At 39.2% G+C, this 19,165-nt stretch overlaps 1 protein-coding gene across 1 annotated transcript in view; it reads left to right on the forward strand.

The window, feature by feature from the left end:
* The window catches only part of LOC126484166 (ADAMTS-like protein 4), a 755,922-nt gene that overhangs the window by 697,294 nt on the left and 39,463 nt on the right, over positions 1–19,165 (forward strand). The window contains exons 9-11 of the mRNA XM_050107569.1: positions 6,174–6,362; positions 8,491–8,649; positions 16,035–16,211. Coding sequence (XP_049963526.1) covers positions 6,174–6,362; positions 8,491–8,649; positions 16,035–16,211 — 525 coding nt within the window. The remainder of the gene's footprint in view (positions 1–6,173; positions 6,363–8,490; positions 8,650–16,034; positions 16,212–19,165) is intronic.

The following is a 19,165-nucleotide window of genomic DNA, read 5'->3' on the forward strand; positions in this document are numbered from 1 at the left end:
TACGCAATGTATCATCTACAGCACCAGAAAACTGTTTAAGAAGAGAAAAAGGACACTGTCACACAATTAGCTATCACACAGGCCATCCTGTCCGACGCAAAACTCCAGTGGCAGAAAATCAACCTTGTGGAGTGGGAGAATGTGACAGACACGATTGGAATTTGGTCTGAAGTATCAAAATATGAGTCTTTTAGTGAACTCTGCAGCTTGGCTGAGATATGTGTAGTGCTGCCTTGGTCAAATGCAGAAGCTGAGAGGTGGTTTAGTGGAAGGCACATTGTCTGAGTTCGTATAGGAACAGGATGGGGAACGCCCTGCTCAGTTATATTCTGAGGACTCCTGCTAGCCTTCGGAGCCTCGGAATGTGCTGTCACACTTCCAGTTTGAAGACATTTACAGCTGTTGCGACCAGCGACATAACAATCGCCTTCCAGTTGAACTTAACAATGGATCAAACGCTGCACTAGCAACAGTTGTGCGGACTTGTCTCCCGTTTTCAAATAACACGCAGTTACTGTGTGTTCCGACAGCACAAGATGACATACACCTTATACTGTACACAGTGCTGTGTAAGATTACTTGTTCGCCTGTAATTATGATTCATGTTCCACTGAGTGGATAAGACTTTAAATATGCAGGTATTACAAAAAAATAAAAAACAATAAAAGGCATGAGGCAGCACTACTTCAAAAGGATTAGTATCAGATAAACAGCGAAAGTAAGCTACTAAATGTGCTTTTGGTTTTATCCTTCTTTCATTTTGGCTCGCGCAGTATGACCGAGTAATGGAGTATACCACTTTTAATTGGTTTACATATTCCCTCGTATGAAATTAATTATTGGTCTTAGAACCGCTCCTGAAATAGATTATTACAATAACATTCTCCATTCGTTTGTGTGTGCTTCTGTTAATTGTGGTTCAGTACTCCTACACGCTCAGATTGTTAATCAAAGACAGATAACTCAAAACTACTAATTCCTAATGTTCGTCCTGCTTTACATTAAGGAGAAGCGTTAGAAAACAGACCACCATTTAGACTCTGATTATCTGTGGCTAACATATTCTCAGCCGAGCTCAGTCCCAAAATTGTTGCTTGACACATCAAATTTTGCGGATTTCATTCCTACCCGTGATGGAAGGCGAGCAGCACAGGAGATACTACCGTTGCTACAACGCTTTCACGTTATTGGTATTATTAGATAGTAAGCAATGGGGAGACGCAAAACACTAGCACCTCGAAGACTATCGACGTCTACCGATTTAACCCTAGAACGTTCGGGCTGGGTCTGTGAGACCCACTGGTTTTTGTTTCACTGAACTTATATTCTTATAGTTGCTGATTTGACTCTAGCGCCCTGCTACCTTCCTGAAACATCCCAGAGAAAGCATTATTGTCGTGAATAAGGTTTTTCTTTGTTTAGTCATTGTTTGGCAGTCTTTCAAAAAGCGCGCGGGTCTGTCAGACCCAGCCCGACCGTTTACGTAATTAATTTCTGCCGGTGCAACCCCATTTTTATTTAGGTGTATCATTGGGTAACTAGTTATTTTGTGAACTATATGTGATGTCCAAACACCGAATTATCATTGTCAGTAGTTTGCGGTATAAGATGGCAAGAGAAAGTCTTTCTTACAGTGAAATTTGCAGAATTTTGTATGATGATCAGACTGAAGCAGACGATTCTGATGCGGACCCAGACTTCCAAATAGTTACCATGACAGCAATAGTGAAATAAGTGGTGATGAAGACGTAGCTGTTAAGTCATCTGCCGACACTGATGTACCTGCTATTGCTGATTCAAGTACAGCTCTTCTAACTGACTCATGTATGTCACCTATACGCTATTATAAAGGAAGGAATGAAGCAACTAAATGGCGAAAAACTTTGTTTCCCACAAAACGTTCGAACAAGACGTTACAACATAATTACAATGCATTTGCCTGGGTATTCGAGCTGCGATGGATGTACATTCACCGCTAGAATCAGGGCAGTTACTTTTTAGCAATGCATTGATTGATACAGTTCTTGAATCAACAAATATCTATATTGATTCAGTTCAAAACAATTATGCAAGTGACCCGAACATGGCTAGGCCTACCACTTATTCCCTGCAACAGTCTCTCTTGTAAATTTCATAACTGTTTATTTTTCGTAGTTGCGTTCTTGGTCTTGCGTATGCTGACGAGCCCATAACACACACCAACAGAGCTTTAGTCTGCCCCGTTGTGCTTTCTAATTCGGTCTACAATACTGAAACGAGGAGCCAGTTAGCTCTGGTAAGCTGATTTGGCAACACTGATACTGTACCTTGCACACAGTGCGCAACAGTTGAGCATTGGTAAGGGAAAGACCACTGATTACGAAATTTTCCCTTACTGCTGGGCTCCCTCGTTTTAACCCTAGAACGGCGGGCGAAAAATAATGTCAAGAACGGTCGGGCTGGATCTGTGGGACCCAATAAATAAATCACTTGTAACAAATGACAAACAGTATGTTTAGATCAAATGTCGAATTTTTATTTTGATTAGGTACTACTAAATGCTATAGTGGCATTAGTTCAGCTTTAAAAAAAAAACTGAAACATATACATCTTTGTAGTACTAAATGTCAGTAAACTGAAAATACAAGTAAATTTGACTGAAATAAGAATATAAATGAGAGTAAGTTGTAGAAATAAGAAGCAAAAATGATGAACTTTCGTTGTATAAATGTAAATCATGAATTTGAAGAATAGTTCATGAAATATCGTCCGCTAAACTTATCACTTTTCAAAACGGTCGCCGCAAACCATTTCTGCATGCGCCAAGCATAACCACAATTTGCAAACTTTGCAAAAGTATTTAGTTTTGCTGTTCTTGCATTTGTAGCATCTTCCCCTTTTCCCTGGTTGTGGATCTTCGACTATTCTTTGTTCTTCGGTACTGGAGAGGTTACATGCAAGCCTGCGAATATCGCGCGGGAGGTTTGGTTGGGTTGCGCGCATTGTCAAATATAGTGTTATGAGAGACTTTCCTAGTGTTCTGTGGTATTCTCGTCTAACTGATACATTTTTGTTGGCTTTGAACACAATGTAGCCATTGAGAGCTGCAATGTTCAACAACTGAAAAAAGAGACACAGAGGCCACCGTCTTGTCCCTCTAGCTACAGTATCTTCACCACACATAGCATCAACGACGTCTACGCCGCCCTTGGTTTTCTTGTAGTACGTTATTGCCCGCATCTCGTGGTCGTGCGGTAGCGTTCTCGCTTCCCACGCCCGGGTTCGATTCCCGGCGGGGTCAGGGATTTTCTCTGCCTCGTGATGGCTGGGTGTTGTGTGATGTCCTTAAGTTAGTTAGGTTTAAGTAGTTCTAAGTTCTAGGGGACTGATGACCATAGATGTTAAGTCCCATAGTGCTCAGAGCCATTTGAACCATTTGAAGTACGTTATTATTCTTTCCACCGCTGTCACTGTCAATTTCATCATCATGGTGCATTGACGACATAAGGAGTACTGATTTGTTCCGTTTTGGTACTTATGAAAGTAATGTGACATCTACCTGAAATCCAAACATACTTGAGTACTCTTCTTTAGACTTTTTGGGTAAGAAGTCAAACGGAATTTCAGGCTTATTTTTTTAACGTACCAACAACAGTAATATTCTTTTCTTGTAATAGTTTTTTATGATTGGGTAAGAGGTAAACCAATTGTCTATCGTCAGATTTCTTCCAGACCCTTTTACTGGGTTTACAAGACGGAAAACAACATCATCTGGCTTATTACTGACTTTGTACGGCCCTTGGGGTTGTGCACCTGCATAAACTTCCAAATGTTTTACGTAATACGTTTTAGAACAAGCCAGGATGAAGACCTTGATCCCATACTTGGCAGGTTTATTTGGGATATACATCCTGCACCTGCACCTGCCTCTGTATGGAACGAGCGTTTCTTCCAAAGTAACGTTTTCTGACGGAGCAATATATGCATTGCAGTTGGAGACAAACATATCAAGAATGGTTCTTATGGCAACAAGATTATCTTGTTCATTTCTTTCTTCCCTTGTATGGATGCTTCAAACCTGATACAACGAGTCAAAAATCAGATTCTCTTCAGTGACATACTTGCACGAAAGATTTCTATTCCTGTCCCATCTGTATTCCAAAAGTCTTCAATATTCATTTTACCGCCATGCAATGTTCCAGCTAAGTAAAGTAGGCCAAAATATGCCTTCAGTTATTCCCTGAAGTGTTTTACACCGAATTACATAATAGTAAATTATTTTTCAAGAACTCGAATACGAAAAAAAAAGAAATCTATCAGAATAATAGCAGCGTTGATTACATTTTGGTATGTCTGTGTATACAATTTGATCAAATTGTTGTTCACACAGTTGGGAGTTACCTAACAATATCTACATTACTGGATTTTCGTATACGTACCGCCTCCCCTTAAATACCTTACACATACAATTATTGCAAAAATAAAACTGCATAATAATAAACCTCGTTTTATTTCGGCTTTATTTGATCTTTTTTGCACACGCACCTAGTTTATTTCAATTTGGATTGTTGGTGACACTGTAGAGTATCTGTTCCGGTTACCGCACCTACTTAAAAATGCAGGTCAGTACTCAGTGTGACCATTTCTAAGGAATGAAGTAGGGAGGATATACTGACTGCTACTGTAAAGTAGTAGTGCGGACTGAGTATGCCTCAACTCAACACATAAGAGAGACTAAAAAATACACGTAGCGCCAAGCATCTCTGAAGACGGAAGTACGCGCAAAATAAAATAGTTGACACTCGGCGCGCTTGATGATGGGAGCGACTGTACATGGGAAATGCTTTTGCTGCCGCTCCCATCAGCCGAGTGTCAATTTTGTTTGCGCGTACAATACCTGCACGGAGACAACAAATGCTTGAAAAGTATCCGTGGGATGAAAATTGAAGCCAGACACGTTGGGCGAGATACAAATGGTGTTTCGCTGCAAGGGATCGGTGATCTTCAGTGACTTGTTACAGAATAGTTGCATTCTGTGTAATTTCTTACCTCAGTTGCCTTTGCATCTAAATTGAGCAGTAAATTACGGCACAACAACGTAAATGGCGACAGTGTGTGCTGTGTGCCTATTTAGAAACCAAGTTGTTGCGTTCACTCGTGGTATTCGTTGTTGACACCAGTAACGCCCACTTTACTCTTCGAACTAAGGCTTGCATTCACAGCTGCACTTATCCGTCTCGGGTTTCTTTCTCCGGCAGTGTTAATTGTACGTTAACAGTGGTACACAGCAATACGGATAGGTTTAATGACGGAGTTAGCCGATATGCACCTCATGATTGAGTGCACTGAATGCAATGACAGCGACGATATGCTGAGCTGTTCCCACGGCGACGGCAGCCAGTCACAATACTGAGGATTGTTGAGTTGCTCTGTTTTTGTTGTACGTTTAGGTTAATGCATATCGCAGGCTTCTTCAGTGTTGTAAAGGTATTTTTACAGAGACAGAGGTAAGTGGTCTCACAAACCGAATAAATAATAATTACGTGATTGGTCCAAAACGAGCGATAGGTCCAAAAAGAGCCAGGGGACAACACGCCCCTTATACCAGAATACTCAGAAAATGTCCCTGAACCACCACCAAAACTTTGTCGTTGGTGGTCTAGTTCGGCCTGTATATTGCAACAGTATGCATATCAGATTCTCTGAATTCATTAATGTGCGAGCGCCATGACTTAACAGCATCTGGAGAAAAAAATCCAACTAGCTCGAAATTTTTGTCGAATTCCACAGTTGAGAACCGTGGAACTGAAGAGGTCATGGAAAATTCTTACCATTCTCATTTGTATCTTTCTGTATTCCATTGCCTTCCCGTTTTATGAGTATGTGTTTAAGCTCAATACAATATAGAGTTATTTCTGCTTTGAATTCATATGTACAAACCGCAATAATGTCGGTAGATGTGAATAAATAGTATCCAAACCTTCTACTTTTAATGCGTAACGTTGCAGTATGTTTTAGCTACAACTGTACACACACTTTTCCATATCTCTCACACACAAATAATATTGTTCAGTAGCATGTATCTGCAACTTCAAAAGGCGTCTTTACTCAATATCAGTGCCTATGTGCTTTTAACTAATGTGACAGGATTGTTACTAAATAAATTCTCACTACTGCCCTGTTTTCCCTTATAGTGCTCAGCCCCATGCGGCCAGGGCAATCGTTCGAGAGCCGTGATGTGCCAGGGCCCTTACGGGCAGAGTGGCGAGGAGGAGTGCCCTCAGAGTGACCGCCCTGCAGATGAGGAGCCCTGCAACATGGGGCCCTGTCCCGAGACCAGGAGTCTCAAGCACTCCTGGCTTTACACTGAGTGGAGCCAACAGGTAACAGACCATTTGACATGTACCTCTCTGCAACTGCACACAGTGTTTGACTTTGGAACTGGCCCCAGGTAATGTGATTGTTATTTGAAGACTGTATGGAAGCTCTCTGCTACTGAGGCTCTCAACAAAAGCAAAAAAACTTCATATGGACATAAGCCTTGTTTTGAATAGTTTACAAGATAGAACACATTTAATGTACATTGTTATTTATTTTATCTTTTATTCAGTACATTGCTAGGTTTACATATGTACAGCAGGTAGTAAACATTACAATATGAACTTTCCAAAGTAGCAATCGAAAAATATATATTTTTAACACATTCACCTCTAAGTATTATTCTACTCATCACATTACAGTTGTTGTACATTTCAAGTAAATGTTCAAATATCTTATCATCAACTTCAATGAATTTGTGCATTTTTGGGACAACATGTTGTGTTGCCTATACTGAGTGCTTCTGCATATTCCCTGGCAAGGGCAGCAGCATTCATGAAGCAATGAAGCAGTTCATCTTGCGTATTCACCTCAGATTTCATCCAATCCATTAAAAAAAATAATAAAAATAAAAGAAACAAAAGAAATCTTATAGCTTAAGGCCTGGCGATCTCAGTGGGCAGTTACTTGTACTTGCGGAAAAAAATCACATAGGGAGTGCCACAGAGTTCAATCTTGCATCCAACCCAGTTCCTCATAAATGTGCTGTCTCAGAAAATGTTCGGAAAACGGAATATGTCCATATGAAGTCTCTTCTTTCTTCAAATGAGTGTTCCTGTCATATCCCTGAATACTGACCATTGCACATGGGACGCCCTGTATACCAGTGTGTGTGTGTGTGTGTGTGTGTGTGTGTGTGTGTGTGTGTGTGTGTGTGTGTGTGTGTGTGTGTGTGTGTCTGTCCAAAACAAGGAAAAAAAAAAGGTCATGCAAGCATATGTTTGGAAATAATTCTCTTTTTCATTTATCACTACATGTGGCACGTTAGGTGCAATAGCCAGCTAACAGCAACTTGTAAGTACCCAGTGCCATCCACTTTTGTGTTGGGTGAATATGTAGGTACCTTCAGTTCATGGAAAACATTTAAAATGTACCAGCTTGACTGGTGAGGGAATGTTGTATCATTTCAAAGGTCCTCAGATGTTGTTGAAAGATTTTGCAGGTTTACATGTTGCTAAAGCACATGGGCGTATACTGCTACAAGTGTGGCAATTGTCTTCTCTTTCTAAAACCATTCATTTATCCATCATGTTGCGTAGATCCCATCAAGAAGAGAACCTTCAGGGATGCAGAGCAAGTCAAGGTATGCACTAACACAAAACAAAGATATCATAGAAACTTAATGTGTTTACTATATTACCAGTAACTTACCACTGTACTGCTTAATGCTAATTGTACTAAAACCGTCTAAATTTGATTGAGTAGAGAAATGAGAAATTTTCTACTTTAAAAAAGGCTGCCAGCAGCAGATGCACAGCAGCTGTATAATGCAATAAAACTGTGGATGCAGGAAACCTTTCACATTTTAGCAGGTTTGTTACTAATTTACTCAATTAAATTTAGATGGCATAGGTGTGAATAGCATTAAACAGTTTAGTGATCATTGTTGTTGATACAGAATACATATGAAGTTTCTATGATGTCTGCGTCTCATATATGTATATCTTGACTCGTTGCACACCCTGAAGATTATCCTTCTATGCATATACTGCTTACTGATAAGTAAGGACTTAATAGCATGCGTTGAACTCACAAGACTAAGAGCAAGCAGGCTGCAGACTAGACTGTCTTTTTCTCTAACTGAAGTTCAGTCCACTGTATGTTGGCTTTGGGTTGTGATATAATTATGTAATGTAGATGCTGTATTTCGTGGTTAACAGGTTATAAATTGTATGCGACAATAAACTGCTGGTAAGTGGCACATGGGAGAAAAATTCTGTTACTATCTTGTCTGCCCAGGATTGCAAATATAAATATGTAGTACTTGTTTTTGTAAATGAAAAGTACATTTTGCTGACGTCCAGCAACTTATTTCTCCAGAGGTAATCATGAATTTTAAAATTGCAAAGTGTATGGTATTCTAAGAGAGTAAGAGTCTGCGGTATAAGTACAGATTGTTTGCTTTCATCACAGTGCTCCCAGGAGTGCGGGACAGGTATCCAGACGAGGCGGGTCATCTGCTCCGAAGGCCGTGATGCAGCTTGTGATGCTAGCTCCCGGCCCGAGGACCGGCGCGCCTGCTCCAGCCAGCGCCATTGTGCTGGCCAGTGGTTTGCAGGACCCTGGGGACAGGTGAGCAGCGCCATATCTCCTAGTAATGCTCACATCACTCTGTCACACCCACACATTCAAGTAGTCATGGAAGAGAGAGGTGAGATGTTCTGTAAATCCTCTTACACTCTTATATCTAAAAATTCATCCAATGAGTAGGAGTTGTCATCTAGAAATTCTTTTAATTTATTTTTAAATGTTAGTTGGCTATCTGTCAGGCTTTTGATGCTGTTTGGTAGGTGACCAAAGACTTTTGTGGCAGCATAATTTACCCCTTTCTGTGCCAACAATCAGATTTAACCCTGCATAGTGAAGATCATCCTTTCTCCTGGTGTTATAGCTATGCACACTGCTATTACTTTTGAACTGGGTTGGATTATTAACAACAAATTTCATAAGTGAATATATATACTGTGAGGATCCCTAGATTCTTAAATAGAAGTCTGCAGGATGACCATGGGTGGGCTCCAGCAATTATTCTGATTACACGTTTTTGAGCAATGAATACTTTTCTACTCAATGATGAATTACCCCAGAATATGATGCCATACGAAAGCAGTGAATGAAAGTAGGCATAGTAAGCTAACTTACTGAGATTCTTATCACCAAAATTTGCAATAACCCTAATAGCATACGTAGCTGAACTCAGACGTTTCAGCAGACCATCAATGTGTTGCTTCCAGTTTAACCTCTCATCAATGGACACACCTAAAAATTTTGAAGATTTTACCTTAGCTACAGACTTCTGTTCAAAGTCTATATTTATTACTGTAGTTGTGCCATTTACTGTACGGAACTGTATATACTGTGTTTTATCAAAATTTAAAGAGAGTCGATTTGCTGAGAACCACTTAATAATTTTGTGAAAAACATCATTTACAATTACATCACTTAGTTCTTGGTTTTTGGATGTTATTACTATACTTGTAACATCAGCAAGCAATACGACCTACCTGAAAACGCAATGTTATTTGTTATTGTGTCCATTGAACAGGCTGTAGTCCTTCAGTCAAAGAATTCCACTTTCTTTTTCCAAGATGCAATCTCTAAATTTATTCAGTAAGAAAGATGAATGGATTTCACATTTAAGTACGTTTGCCACAATAATTTGTGAGAAAGGAGAGAAGCATTAGAATCTGAAACACAGAGAATGTATTCAGTAACTGATATAGGTTATGAAACGTAGGAAGGTTTTACATAGTATGAAAGAACAATTTTGTACTTGTTAATTACACATTTTTTTGTGTCAGTAATATAACATATGTTTTCATGATTGTAGCTAAGCTGAGTATTTCCCCTTGAAATAGTCAATTTATCTAAGTACTTTAAAACACACACCATGTTTTGTTTCAGATTTTGGTTTGAATAGTTTTATTTTAAATTCATTTTAATTGTTTGTTTGAAACATACCATTTAGAGAATAGTGTACAAAATTACTTGTGTGCTACATTTATGTAGGGGATAGATATGACTATACCTGTCCTGTTATCCGTGTTTACCACTACAAACAGCACCTCACATGCATGCAGCATCTCATCATTCCACTAATATTCTGTTATTTGTGAAGAGCAAGATTTAAATCTCTGTATTGCCTCTCTGATCAATTTTGCAGTGGGTTCCTGGATGACTTCAGGCCTGTGCTGGGAATTTTTATTCAACAAAAGTGTGGCCTATTCCTTTTCCTGTCCTTGTTAAATCCACACTATGTTCCATTTCCAGTGAGCACATTGTCAGCAATGTTTAAACACTAAAAGTCAGTAAAATCTTTATCGTCATGTGATGCTACCTTTAACAAGACAATAGATTTTGTTTACATTTCAAAATTACAGTTTGACCCTCCTGATACACAGCTGCTGAACTTGAACAAGTTCTTAAAACAATACAATGAGAAATGGCTGAAATACAGACATGGAGGCTGCTTCAGAATGAAACATTCATTCTGCAGAGGAGTTTGTGAATTGTGTTTTACTACCAGATTGGTCTTGAAGACGGATCATCACTTCTAGATAAATAGAAGGAAAGTCCTGGCCAACTGAAGCTTGGAGTTAGAATGTGGTGCATAGTTTTGGCATTGAGGTCAGGTCATTGGCACACAATATGATGAACAAGACATCTATCGCTTACTTGACAGCCAAATTCCAAAGATAAAATGTTGCCATTTTGGATCCAGTTAAATAACAAATTAAAATTGAGCCAACACTTCATTAAACTAATTAAGAAGTCCAGTTTAACACATTTTACCCTAAGAAGCATGTCTCTGTTGCACTAAATGTGTGTGTCAACTTTTTTTCATATTTTCAATTCTTGTTACTTATGGAATTATTTTTAGCAGTGGTGGTGGTGGTGGTGGTTAGTGTTTAACGTCCCGTCGACAACGAGGTCATTAGACATGGAGCGCAAGCTCGGGTTAGGGAAGGATTGGGAAAGAAATCGGCCGTGCCCTTTCAAAGGAACCATCCCGGCATTTGCCTGAAACGATTTAGGGAAATCACGGAAAACCTAAATCGGGATGGCCGGAGACGGGATTGAACCGTCGTCCTCCCGAATGCGAGTCCAGTGTGCTAACCACTGCGCCACCTTGCTCGGTTTAGCAGTGGTACATCCAAAGTAAGTGAAATGTTTATTTAGCTGAAATGAGCAGTAGGAATGTTGCATAAAGTACGTAATCGTACATCTTGCAGAGGCCTTTTTAAAGGCCTTAGGTATTTACACTCATTTCACAATACAGTTACTCCTTCTTTATGGATTTTGTTGCTAACAATAAAAATCAGTTTAAAAAATGTAACTCATTAGCCACTCTCTCTACAAATTATCTGAATATCTGGAGTCAAGGATTGAAAAAATTCTGCTACGTAACACCAAGTGTTTCACTGTTGATACAAATTATGTTTTGTATGATTCACTTGTATTCTATTAACGGTTTGACTTGTTCTACATCCTTAAAATTTTTCCTTCACAGTTCTATATCTAGAGTAATATAAAGGATTGAAATAAATGAAAGAGTTCAGAATGAAATACCATTGGAATATTATTTACAAACATCACCTACAGAACCTGCTTTAAACTTGCTTTCTATGAAAATAAAAGCAATAAGAGGAAAGCCAAGATTTCCTTTCTTCAAACCAAAATTGTCTTCCAGTGCCTATGAATTTATAATTTGCTTAACTTAATATTTATACAAATAATTTAGAAGTAAAGGAGACCACACACTGAATAGCAGAAGTGTTGAGTTGTTGACAGGCACACACAAAAGAGAACGAAAATTTGCTAGCTTTTGGGACAAATCCATTGTCAAGCTAGAGTACACACCTTCCTTTGTCTTCCTTGTTCCTTTCACCCCTTCCTAATCCACGTCACCTTCATCTTGGGCCTTCGGTACCCATGCATCACATGCCTAACCCTTGCACCTGCCATCATTTCCTCCCACATTCCTAGTTAGCATACATACTTCCTCCGTCTGAGTTGCTGGCTACCTGCACTCAACCCCCTCTTTCTGCCTCATGCCTCTCTCCCTTTACCCACCCCACCTTAGTCTGCCTGCCAAAATGCAGTCCTGGCATCGTGTCTGACTAGCACAATGTCAGGGCACAAGTGTGTGTGTGTGTGTGTGTGTGTGTGTGTGTGTGTGTGTGTGTGTGTGTGTGTGTTCGTATTTGCAGATGTTCAGTTAAATAGAATGAATAAAAAGTTACTGGTTTACCTGTCACATCAAATTCAGATGATGACTGTCTCCATCATCATTGTCAGGCTTGAATTAGCAAGGCTCCCAGTTTTATTCCCAAAGGACAGCTTGTGATTGGCAGGATTACATCGTGACAACAACAAAGAAGTGGCATGTACTGTAGTGGCACCCTCGAATTTCGCAGATTTTGTTTGGGCTCTCTTTCCAGCTTAGCTTGCAGCACCATCCCTCACATCAAGAATTCTTCCTCTGTGCTCTTTCTTTATCATGTGCCTGCTTTCATGCATTGTGATGTGCTTATCTGATGTCTCTATTGGAGTTCTTTTCTCATAGACTAATTTCAACTGCTTCCTTGGTCACTGAGTCCCAAAAGGTTGATGTGTGAGCAAGTATTCACACTTTCTCAAGTGAAATATTGTGCTTATCTTACAGGTTGTGCCCTGCCACTGCTGATTTATCCAAATACCTGTATTTCAGGTTATCCCAATGCAGCGAATGGCAACAGTCCATACAGAATGGAACTTCTGCCATACTTGCGAGTGGATCTTTACAGCTTGGCTGTTCTGTGTACAGGAAACAGAAACCTGTATCATAATGGGTATAGCTTTCACCACCCAGCTCCAAAGAGAGCTATGCTGAGCATATTAGTGTACAGTGGGAGGACTGTTTTGGATAAGGATCACCTCAGCTCTGAAATTAACAGCCTTAGGATGACATTCAGAAGGAATGGGTATTCTCTCCATGATATTAAATAAGCACTGTCAAGGAAACCAAGATACAATGTCATTTAAACATGCCAAGAGGACCAACAACTACTGGACCTTCTATCCTGCAGTGTAGCAAGATTGGTGGAGTCCTAAACAGGCAAGCAGTCAGATGAGTCTTTGGATGACCCATAAAAATCAAAGAAATGCTGCAACCAGTTAAGGATAATGCCACCCGGAGAGTGCCAGGAATTTATAATATTCCTTGAGTGTGTGGCAAAAATACTGTGGGACAGTCTATACAGACTGTTGACAATTGGTGCATCAAGCATCACCATCACCTTAAATATGGGTGTTTGTATAAATCAGTGGTGGAACAGCATAGTCTGTTAAATAAGCTCAAGATTTTGCTTGAACAGATAAGAGTATTTGCTCACTTGTTGACCTATAGGGACTCTGTGATAGGGGAAGCAGTTGAAATCAGAGTATGTGAAAACGACTTCAGTAGAGACATGGACTATGCTCTTAGTAACACAAGGAAGCATGCACTTAATAAGGAAGAGCACAGAGGAAGACCTCTTGCACTTAACTGCCTGAAGGGAGGGATAGTGCTACAAGCAATGCTGGATAGAGTGTGCAAACAAAATCTATCGATGTTGAGGACACCACCCCAGAGTGCACCATTTCTGTGTTGTCGTCATGGTAATCCAGCCTACCAGATGGCATCCTTTGGGTATAAAAGTGGGAGCCTCATCAGTTCATCACAGTCAATCTTAGCCCCTGATGATGATGATGATGGAGGCAGTCATCGGAAGTGTGGGATTGTATATGAATTTTATGCAGCAAGTAAACTGAGAACTCTTTATTCAAGAACTTCATTGCAAAAAACTCGGTAGCCCTCCAGAATCAAGTACTTTCTGTAGAAGCTGCACAGATATCTACTCAAATCTTTATCACATTTTTAAAGTAATTAACAGAAAAGCAACTTACTTAAACTGTTCAGAAACGTAAAGCTGCCATGTAACAAAATGTAAAAACATAGTATCATACAATCACAATATCAGTGACTTATCAGCTTACTTGTACAGATACCTGGATGTAGCAGTTTTTAGGGATATGAAGTGGAATAATCATATAGGCTCAGTAATAGTTAAGGAACAGGGCTGAATTCAGTTCATTGGTATGCTATTGGGAAAATGCAGTCCCCAAACAAGATTGCATGCAAAACACTTTTTCAACCCATCATAGATGAGTATGGCATCAACAGCAAAAAGGACCAACTTGGGATACTGAACATGTACAAAGAACGGCAGCAGTGTAGGTCACATTTATTTGACCCATTAGAGAACTACTTGAAAAATTAAAATCGATTGCTGGGCGAAATATGAATTGTAACCCTTGCTTTTCACAGGCAATGTTCTACGTGAGCTACTCAGGCATGCTGCCTGGCTTGATTCATAGCTTCAGTCTGCTAATGCATACCTCCTAGTTTAGAAACTGCACAGACTTGGTTGTACGTCTGGCAGGACTAGTACTCTTGGAATAAAAGACATAGTAAAAGAATGACAAGTTGCATCATTTGAACTGTTTCCAGAACACTGGTCCAAAATACCTCACTTTTTAGGACACTTATAGGAGCTGTATTAAAAATGCACATGCCTCTTCTGTAGTTTCATCACAGTATCTTTTCACTGGCTTACATGCTCAGTTTGCGATTCTCTTCACTCTTTACAATTTTTGAGGTTTTCTCTTTTACACATAATACAAAATATATTCAGCTTCCTCTCTAATTAATTATGTACTCATTATCAAACTGGATGATATAGTGTCACAATTTACAAAAAGTAATCAGCTACATAAAAGCCATTTGAGGCAGGAAAATCAATTAAATACAGTAGATCTACATGTAAACAAGGAAGAAGAAGTTAGGCTTCATTCTGTCCATCCTGACTTCATGACTTTTCTGTGGTGTCATACAAGCGTCTAATACAAGTACCAATGTATTTTATTATATTCCAGTTGATACCTAATTACTCGGTCTCATGGCTGTGTGGGAACTCCGCCCATTGCATTTAATTCCTGATGACATACTGACCTAACATAATCTAGAGTACTGCCATAGAAAAACCTTACTTACCTCCTTAAACATTTTGTTATGCTGGTTATTTATCTGTAACTATTTTATATTTTGGTATTAAACTTTGTAACACAGTTGTACAGACAGTTTTCTACCCTGCAATACTTACTGTTGGAGTCATCAGTATACTGTTTGTTGACAGGCAGACAATTGTTTTCCCTGGACTTTTATTCAGGGTATGATGGATGTGAGATAACTTGACAAAACATTTAGTTATAAATAATTTAGGGGAAAGAAGACCACTCACTAAATAGTAGAGGTGTTCAGTCATCACTAGATGGCTAGCTCATTGGCTCGTCAAATGATTCCTTCCAAACGCTTGCAAAGTTTTCTTTGTTTTTTGGGCACCTGTGAATGGCTCAATGCGTCTGCTATTCAGTGAGTGGTCTTTTACTGCAAAATTATTTATATTCTGACAAAAATTTCCTTACAGTATAAAACATCTAGTTTTGTATTTTACACTCTTCCGTATGTCAGCACCAGAAGTTATGAGCAGATGCGCCACAGAATTAATTAAATAAGTTTGTTCATCATTTGTGTTCCCCTACCAGATCAAATTAAAACTATGAATTCGTGGTGAGCAAAATTTAGTTGCAATTAATTATGAACAGCTTGGAAACCACAGTTACTTGCAATCAACACATGTTCATACGTAGAAAAAGAGAGCGGATTCCCAGTTACACTTCTGATTTTCATGAGTTGGGAATGCCTGGTGTGATCCATTTACTGAGGAAAAATTTAAAGTGGCTCCTTTAAATAAAAAAGTGAATTGACATGCTACTTGCTGAAGCCTGATCAAATCAAAGTCAGACGGAGAAGGATGTTAATTCTTTTTAATCATAAATTAAAATAACATGTGATTGTTATTTCTTTTTGTTGATAGTGTTCATGTGGCTTGGGCCGACAGACCAGATCTGTGATCTGCATTGCGACTATTCGTGGGCAACAAAGAGTAACTCATGACTCCAGCTGCCCCCACGGATTAAAACCACCAGCTGAGCGCAACTGTCAAGCCAATACTTGTCCATCTGAGTTATGGTTCACCTCTGACTGGTCACAGGTAATTTATAATTTTCAGAATGTTATTATTTGAACACTAGAGTTAGAAATTACTGGTGTCTTGCTTGTGCTATAAAATCTTTGTTTCTCTACAGAACTTTTCATGCAAAATTTTATATATATATATATATATATATATATATATATATATATATATATATATATATATATATATATATATTGGTATATATTGGTATATATATATATATATATTGGTAAGTTTCACATCTTTCTTTTTAGATATATATATATATATATACACACACACACACATCATGTCTTGTGTCTGTATGTGTGGATGGATATGTGCGTGTGTGCGAGTGTATACCTGTCCTTTTTTCCCCCTAAGGTAAGTCTTTCCGCTCCCGGGATAAGAATGACTCCTTACCCTCTCCCTTAAAACCCACTTCCTTTCGTCTTCCCCTCTCCTTCCCTCTTTCCTGATGAGGCAACAGTTTGTTGCGAAAGCTTGAATTTTGTGTGTATGTTTGTGTTTGTTTGTGTGTCTATCGACCTGCCAGCGCTTTCGTTCGGTAAGTCACCTCATCTTTGTTTTTGTATATAATTTTTCCCACGTGGTATGTTTCCTTCTATTATATATATATATATATATATATATATATATATATATATATATATATATATATATATATATATATATATATATATATATATATATATATATATATAAAATCTTTGGAATCCTTTGTGATGGTTTGTATTTAGTCTGTGAATAATATTTCTGCTAAAACTGAAGAGACCAACATAATGTTCATATGATTATTGATAATGACATGTGTACATTACAAGAACCTTCAAAAACCAAAAATATGATGATTTCCAGGTACCTAGGATTGTGTCATTGACTTCCTTTCAAGGAATTGGTTATTACAGATTCTGAACTCTCAAACAATATTTCTAGGATTGCAGCTGAGTAAATGTTGTCATTTTTCTTTACAAGATACTTCAACAATTTTCCTATTTGTCTTCTGCAGGTGTTGAATTAAGATTTTATTTCTGTCTGTTTGGACTCCAAACAGACTGTTTGTGTGTTCCATCAAAGAACAAAACAATATCTCATGGAAATTTAAGACCAATAAAACTTTACTAAACTATAAAAACGCTATAAAAGAGGAAAATGCCAGAAGACTGTACCCTTCTATAAAAAATAGCTTAAAGTGTACTTATCCATGACCAAAGAATGAGTGTTTACATGTTTTTCAACATCATCATTTTTCTAGCCTTGTTTGTGTCTCCAGAGGGTCTGCTGGCAACTTTAATCATAGTGTGTAGCCAAATGCCCTTCCTGAAACCAGGATATAGTTCTCAACATGAGTTAAGAGAATTGAGTGTAGTTCCCATGCTTTACCTAAACTGCAGCTGCTGGATACCTGGAAAACACTGCATTCCTTAAAATATTGTAGAGCTTCATTTTGATGCACTTTTTCCACTGCTCATATTAAAATGACATACTTGAAGTTCATCTGAATGTTAACAGGGTCATATGTACATTAGAAGAACCCTGAACAAAATAAGTACAACAATTCTGAGTGTCTCATGCCAAGGGGCATGGGTTCGATTCCTGGCTGGGTCGGAAATTTTCTCCGCTCAGGGACTGGGTGTTGTGTTGTCCTCATTATCATTTCATCATCATCAGTGGAAGGCAACGGGAAAACGCTAATGTGGTGGACCTCTCTGATGAGGCTTGCCCCATGACAAGACCTGCCATAAGGGAGAACACAAAGATTTTCTGACTGTCTTAGATAGGTTACTCCTAATACCTGCAATGTTATAATCTCATGATCTGTAAATTAAAAACCAGCCTGTAGTTTTTTTTATCCAAGCAGTGGAGAGCCTTTTCCGCTTATGAAGAATATTGTCCAAATAAATTTAAAGTGGGGGCAGTATAGACCATTCTGACAATACAGCAGCATGTAAGTGGAGGTACTATTATTAACCATTTCCAAGCTGCAGAAAATCAGGAACAGTAACAACCCTCATATGTATGGGAGGAAAATCTTAAACATTGCTGTCAGCAACAGTTTTCAATGGTGATATTTAGCAGGTATTGTACCTTCCCCAATACCCAGCTCATTGGGCTAGTTATTGCAGACAACCATCTCAATGAAGCACAGTATCTACAGCACCTATGGAATCTGTTGTCATGGTACTTGAAGGATGTGGCCTGACAACAAGGTTAGTAGGTTGTTTCAGGGAAGGAGACCAGACGGCGAGGTCATCGGTCTCACCGGATTAGGGAAGGACGGGGAAGGAAGTCGGCCGTGCCCTTTGAAAGGAACCATCCCGGCATTTGCCTGGAGTGATTTAGGGAAATCACGGAAAACCTAAATCAGGATGGCCGGACGCGGGATTGAACCGTCGTCCTCCCGAATGCGAGTCCAGCGTCTAACCACTGCGCCACCTCGCTCGGTGACAACAAGGATTCAGTAGGGTGCCAACTAATATTTGGTGAGGGACAAGTAATTCTGTACACTGATTATTTGGGGGGTGGGGGTAGGAAAACCATTCACTGATTTTGTTTAACATGAATTAGATATAAAAGTTTCACCAAAACAAATATGAATTTAGGTAGTGTGGGAAGGTGTTTGGCGGTCAGGGCTATGTTTGTTTTTCCTTCAAAGAGAAGCAATCTGGCGGTTTCTGGCGACTAGAGGGAGCAGTGTGGTGCTAGTGTGCCAGACTCACACACCCACTTTATTATTGAGCTTATGAGGAGTTATTTCGCCGATCTTCTTTTCAGGATAGCCGGCTGCGATTTTCTGCCCAACTTCTTCTCCGAAGATAAGATGCTGTTTTGGAGGAACTTTTTGTACTCTTAAAATAACTCCCTACACTCAGGATACTTCTGAACCAATCTCACTATATTTTCACTTCCACAGACAAGACCGCCAGTCCTGCACACACATAATCGTGGTGCAGTAGACACAGTTGCAC

Source organism: Schistocerca serialis, chromosome 6, assembly GCF_023864345.2.
Source record: "Schistocerca serialis cubense isolate TAMUIC-IGC-003099 chromosome 6, iqSchSeri2.2, whole genome shotgun sequence".
Lineage (NCBI taxonomy): Eukaryota > Metazoa > Arthropoda > Insecta > Orthoptera > Acrididae > Schistocerca > Schistocerca serialis.